The sequence below is a fragment of the Diuraphis noxia genome, unplaced genomic scaffold (genome assembly GCF_037042655.1).
Source record: "Diuraphis noxia isolate RWA-SAM2 unplaced genomic scaffold, SU_Dnox_SAM2 contig0005, whole genome shotgun sequence".
Classification (NCBI taxonomy): domain Eukaryota; kingdom Metazoa; phylum Arthropoda; class Insecta; order Hemiptera; family Aphididae; genus Diuraphis; species Diuraphis noxia.
Window position 1 is genome coordinate 41,429,039 of NW_028301715.1, and position 5,772 is coordinate 41,434,810.

Sequence of the window (5,772 nt, forward strand, 5' to 3'; positions counted from 1 at the left end):
AGACATTTTACTTCTATATCTACATAATTTTATATTGTATTTATAGTGGTGACTTTGCGGTACAATAATACAATAAATTACACATTATAGTGACTACACGTTCTCAGCTCGCACTGACGACGTGCCGCTGCAGTGGTTTATACCATTCGGCATTTATAATAATGTAATATTATAATTTTATTTGAAACTCGCATTCGTACAATAATTCGCGCGAAGTCGTAATAATATTATCATTACGCGAGACGGCGGTATATTGGTCACGGAGTCCAACTCTCGGCCATAAACTGCATTTACATTACCTATAAATTATAGTATTATTATTCTATAGTTTAATATTATGTTTTATGTTTGTATATACATTGTATATTTATATTTATTATTATACACACCGGCTGAAGTGGATATTATATACATGTAATAGGTCCAATCGCGTTGAAAAAAAAAATGTTGTTTGATTCCATTATAATTAGATATAAATACAAATCTCACGTGTGTTTGTGTGCAACCTGGCAACGGTTCAACAGTACGTCGAATCATATCTTACCTGGCACACGAATGAATATATGGTTTTTAGGCCATATAAACGAACTCCAAACGACATGAAACTGTAAAAAATATCTTCGAGCGTGGTTCGATAAATAAAAGTATAAATATATTATTATGCGTTGAAAAAATATGACCTATTAACTCTTCGAGAAGTAGTCGTAGTAGTGCTAGTGCACACTTAGTGCGCTCAACAGCGTTGTTAAAACGTGAAAAATAAATAAAAATATATAAAATCCGTTGAAACATATTAATATAATGATACTGAACAAAAATTGCAGTTGTGCATTTTGAGTTCGTTGACTCTGCACTGCAACTACAGTGAATAGTAGTAATAATAGTAATAATAATAATAATCACCAATCGAGCGAATAATGCTACTTGGCTTGAGCAATTATAATAATAATAACAAGGCTGCAACTTCATCTCGCAAGAAAAAAAAACTCAAAAATATCTCCGTGCACGTGATAATAATAATTAATAAGAGTCCCGCCACACCATGCGTTTTGGCGGGTCCGGGTAAAACGCATCCGGTCGACCGGAACAACAACTTGCATTGTTTCTAATCATAGGTGCTATATTAGAGCGTTTTGTCGGGACCGGTCGATTCCTGCCGCGAACCGACCGCAACATGTTGCGGTCGGGCGGGAAACGAATCGGCAGGACAAGTCATCAAAACACATTATTTTAAATCGTGTATGCCACACTGTGCGTTTTATCCGCTGCGTTTTTTGAATATTTTACCTGGACATATTTTTTAAATATTTAAATAAATATTTATATTTTGAAAAATGGTTTTTGATACCGATAAATTTATATCATGTATCCAAAATAACCCTTCCATATGGGAAATTGGATCCAAAGATTATATGGATAAGCATATAAAACAAAAAAGTTGGAATACGATTGGTGAGTACATGTTTGAAGATTGGAGTGAGCTTGAAGAACATGCAAAAGAAAGTAAAGGTAAGGATTCTAAGTTATATTTATATTTATTAAATTGCAGTATACAATTATTATATTATGATGTCATGTAAATTACATTATTTAATACATTTATTAAAATATTTTTAAATTTAAAAATAATTTTATTCTAAAACTTATATTTTTATTTAAAAATCAAATCATGTCATATTGAAAATCTACTGCTCCTGGGCCCATAAAGTAGTTGGCAAAGTAATCCCTCACTTCAACACCATGCGAACGAGTCCCTGTTCCACGAGCTTCAATATCTTCTAAGTTGTGCGTTTCAGCATCTTCATAATTTATACCATCTCTTTTACGAACAAAGTTGTGCAGTATGCAACATGCTTTTATAATGTCATCCGTGAAATCTGGCTCCACCTGAATGGCCGTATGTAAAACACGCCATTTATTCGCGAGTATTCCAAATGCACATTCGACTGTGCGCCTTGCTCTGGATAATCGGTAGTTGAACACTCTTCGGGAATCAGTAAGGTTACGTCCAGGGTACGGTCTAAGTAAGTTTGTATGTAAAGCAAACGCTTCATCCCCAATAAACACATATGGTTGTGGGTTGGAACTTGTATTTGGTAAAGTAACTGGTTCTGGTATGTTCAATTTACCTTCATATAATTGTTTACCAAATGCACACTCCTTGAACACATTGGAGTCCCCTTCACGACCATATGAACCAACATCGATTACAACAAAATTCAAATTTGCATCAACTATTGCCATCAAAACGATAGAGAAATACTTCTTATAATTAAAGTAGAACGAACCGGAGTTGTTGGGATTTCTACACCTAATATGTTTGCCGTCTATTGCTCCTAGACAATTTGGAAAATTTGTTTTAGAATAAAATATATTTGATATTTCCACCCAATCTTCTTTGGTCGGTTTAGGCATCTCTTTAGAATTTAAAATTGACCATATCACCTTACAAGTGTCTTTTACGATCACTCCAATCGTACTTCTTCCCACACAAAAATCAAATTTTAATGCAGCGAAGCACGTACCAGTAGATAAATATCTAATAAACAAAAAATACATTATTAACAAATACATTTTGATGGGTCGCTTTTTTTAGTTTTTACATTCTAGCGTAGCAATGAATGCATTAATTTTACAATGTGTATGTTTTTTTTTATTATTTTTTTTTTTTTTGTGTCAGTGTACACGATAAGATTTCGAAATAATGATTCCATATTTTCAACTTAAGTATTTTAGATTATTAATATTTTTTTTTTTTAAATGTATGTCGATAAAAAACTTTAAAATGTGTAATACAATAGGTTCCTTGCAAGGTTTACAAGGTTTCTAAATTTTGTTAGCTAAAATTAAAAAGAAAGTTGAACGTAAATCCACAATAACGTATATGAGCGTCTGAAGTTATGATTTTGACAAAATACGTAAAAATTACGAATATTTAATTTTTTAGATTCTATAAGCCGGAGCGATGAATGTATTGATTTTAAATAATGTGTATTTTTTTATATACCTATATTATATTTTATACTTTTATTCTTTTTTGTGTCTGTCATCACTTTTTAGGATAGTAAAAGTGCTTAGATTTTCTTCAACAGTATTTTTTCTGATAAAAAAGTGAATCTAGTTAATACTTTAGGGGGTCAAAAGTAAACATTTTCCAGTAGTTTTTAAAAGCGCTGTGAAAAACAAAAGAAAAATTAAGGAATAACGGGAATTTTTACTCAAAATCGATTTTGGTTTTTGGTGTAACTCTGACTGAATGTTTATATTAGCATTTTCTATACAGCATAATATTTTTAAAACATTTTGACTTATTTTGAGCTGTTTACGGATATTTGTAGTTTTTTATTCTATAAATATCAATACAATTTTTTTATTTGTTGGGTAAAAATGCGTGAAAATATAATACTAAGCTCTGGATATATTGTTACAATAGCAATTGAAAAATATTAAAAATACATAGGCTCAATTTTTTTTTATAAGCATTTAAACTTAGAATTTTGACAAAATTTATGAAATTTAAAATTTAATAATTATTTTGTAGTTAAAAATTTATAAAATGTTCAACATTTTTATCTAAGGATGAAAAATTTTAAACAAGGCTCCACGTAAATATTCAATTTTATACTGATTTGATTAATTATTTATAATATTATAAATTAATATTATTATAGTGACCGATCTGAAAGCCAAATGGAGACATATTAGAGACCACTATTCAAAATTTATGAATCAGGGTAAAAGTGGCGATAGTGCTAAAAGAAAAAAATATGTATACGCAGAATCACTTACGTTCTTGCAGCACATAATTAAAAAAAGAAGGTAATGAATATATAAATCTAAATTATAATCTTAAGTATATTTAATATAATAAAGATATTTATTACAAACATATTTATAATGCAATCAAACTCAAAAATTTTAGATTTTTAAAAATACTTTGAAACACAAAAATAATTTTTGAGTTTTGAATTTGAATTCAAAAATAATCACAGTTTTTGTTAAAAATTACCAAAAAAATTATTCCCCTAGATCAGACCACTGCGCTGTGACACATTTTGTACCTACATAATTTTTTTTTATAAATATTTCCGGTTACGCCCCTGCAGAGTACCTAGTTAGTTTTATTTGATAAGAAATTATAAAATTTTCATAATTTTCTAATTTTTAAAAATGATCATAACACAAAATATTCATAAAAACGTACATCACTATTCACTAGTAATGACAACTAGATGAATTATTTTTTATTTGCTCATAGGACGACAGGTAATTTCGATGAAAGTGTACAAGAACAAGTGGAAAATACCGGTGGAGAAGATTCATCCTACGAGTTGGTTTTAGATAGTGAAATGATACCACCTCAATCTGACAGATATTCAACTCCAAAAAGTAAAAAACAAAATAGTTCCAAGGTACAAAAGATGACACCATTTCAAAAAGAGTTACTAAGCAATTTAGCTACTTCCGAAGAAGATGTAACTTCTGATCCTGATAAGGCATTTTTATATTCCTTATTACCCGATTATAAAAGACTAAACTATGATCAAAAAACAGATTTTCGTCTCATGGCTCTACAATATTTTAGGAACGTATCATTAGGATCTAATCAAGTACCATCAACTCCACCATATTTTAACATTAGTCAAAACACTAGTCAGAATGTCTCTATTCCAACTCAATATTCAAATATATGTCCTTCATTCAATCCCGGCATGGGGAACAATGAAAATCATAATCTTATGCCACAACCCTTGCCAATATATTCATCTAATTTCAATCCAAATGCTAAACATTCCACACCATATCCTAAAAGCTCATATACTTATATATCTGATCAATCCCAACAACCTACTACTAGTGGAGAATTGTTTGAAAAATTTTAACAGTATATGATTAATAAGTAAAATTTAAATTATACTTATTGCAATAAGGTGCGTCATTTCAGTTTTTAAATTCAAACATGACATTTTTATTTTTTTTTTATAAATATTAAAATAACAAGGTTTTATTATACAGTAAAATATTATATGTCGCTTATTATGTATTAATGACGTTAAAAAAGAATGTAATTTTTAATTTTTTAAGAACAAGAAATTGTTTCATTTTTTATATTTTATAATTAAATAACGAAGATTGTTATATTTTAATGTTATAATTTATACTATACTGTTAAATATTATTTGATCTTTGAATAAAAATAAAGTATTACATTTTTTTTTCTTATAATATATACTGTTTGTCTGTGTATTTTCATAACCTAATACAGAAATTATTTTAAAAAATAAAAATTATTATTTTTAATTTTTGATAACAAATGATTAGTGATAACTTATTAACTATTAATAATCATATACATATATCACGTTGAAAAACTTAACTTTTATACGTAATATAAAAAAAAAACTTACCTTAAAGTAATTGTTAGACGTTCCTCAGCAGATATCGGATTACGAAATTCTGTGGTATTTTTCGTTATATGTGGCCGTAGAGTTTTTAGCAACTCATCAAAACTTGAAATTGACATACGGTAATACTCATAGAATTTATCAGGATATTGTCTAATATTTTCAAAAAATGTCGTAAACTGGCCTATTTTCTCACGATCCATATTTAATGGGTGTACCCAATACCTTCGTTTTGCTTTCGGTGGATCTAATAAGCCTAATGCTTCGGCTACAGCAACAACTTTAATTTTTTGACGATTCATTTTATCTATATTTAAATGTATTTAATATAAACTAATTATATAACTACGATTGAACACATTTATAA

General features: G+C 28.8%; 1 protein-coding gene across 1 annotated transcript; it reads left to right on the plus strand.

Annotated features, from left to right (window-relative positions):
* Positions 1-1,039: 1,039 nt before the first annotated feature.
* LOC149055356 (uncharacterized) lies at positions 1,040-5,226 on the plus strand. Its single transcript, XM_089229081.1, has 3 exons — positions 1,040-1,509; positions 3,672-3,819; positions 4,259-5,226. Exons 1-3 carry the CDS (start codon positions 1,335-1,337, stop codon positions 4,881-4,883), a joined length of 948 nt encoding a protein of 315 aa, XP_089085207.1. The 5' UTR covers positions 1,040-1,334; the 3' UTR covers positions 4,884-5,226.
* The last annotated feature ends 546 nt before the right edge of the window (positions 5,227-5,772 follow it).

What these genes read in the sequence shown, in the direction of transcription:
- LOC149055356 (XM_089229081.1), top strand. Translation starts at nt 1,335, where the DNA reads ATGGTTTTTGATACCGATAAATTTATATCATGTATCCAAAATAACCCT. An exon ending in ACATGCAAAAGAAAGTAAAG is followed by an intron (nt 1,510 to 3,671) that starts GTAAGGATTCTA and finishes ATATTATTATAG; the next exon opens with TGACCGATCTGAAAGCCAAA. An exon ending in CACATAATTAAAAAAAGAAG is followed by an intron (nt 3,820 to 4,258) that starts GTAATGAATATA and finishes ATTTGCTCATAG; the next exon opens with GACGACAGGTAATTTCGATG.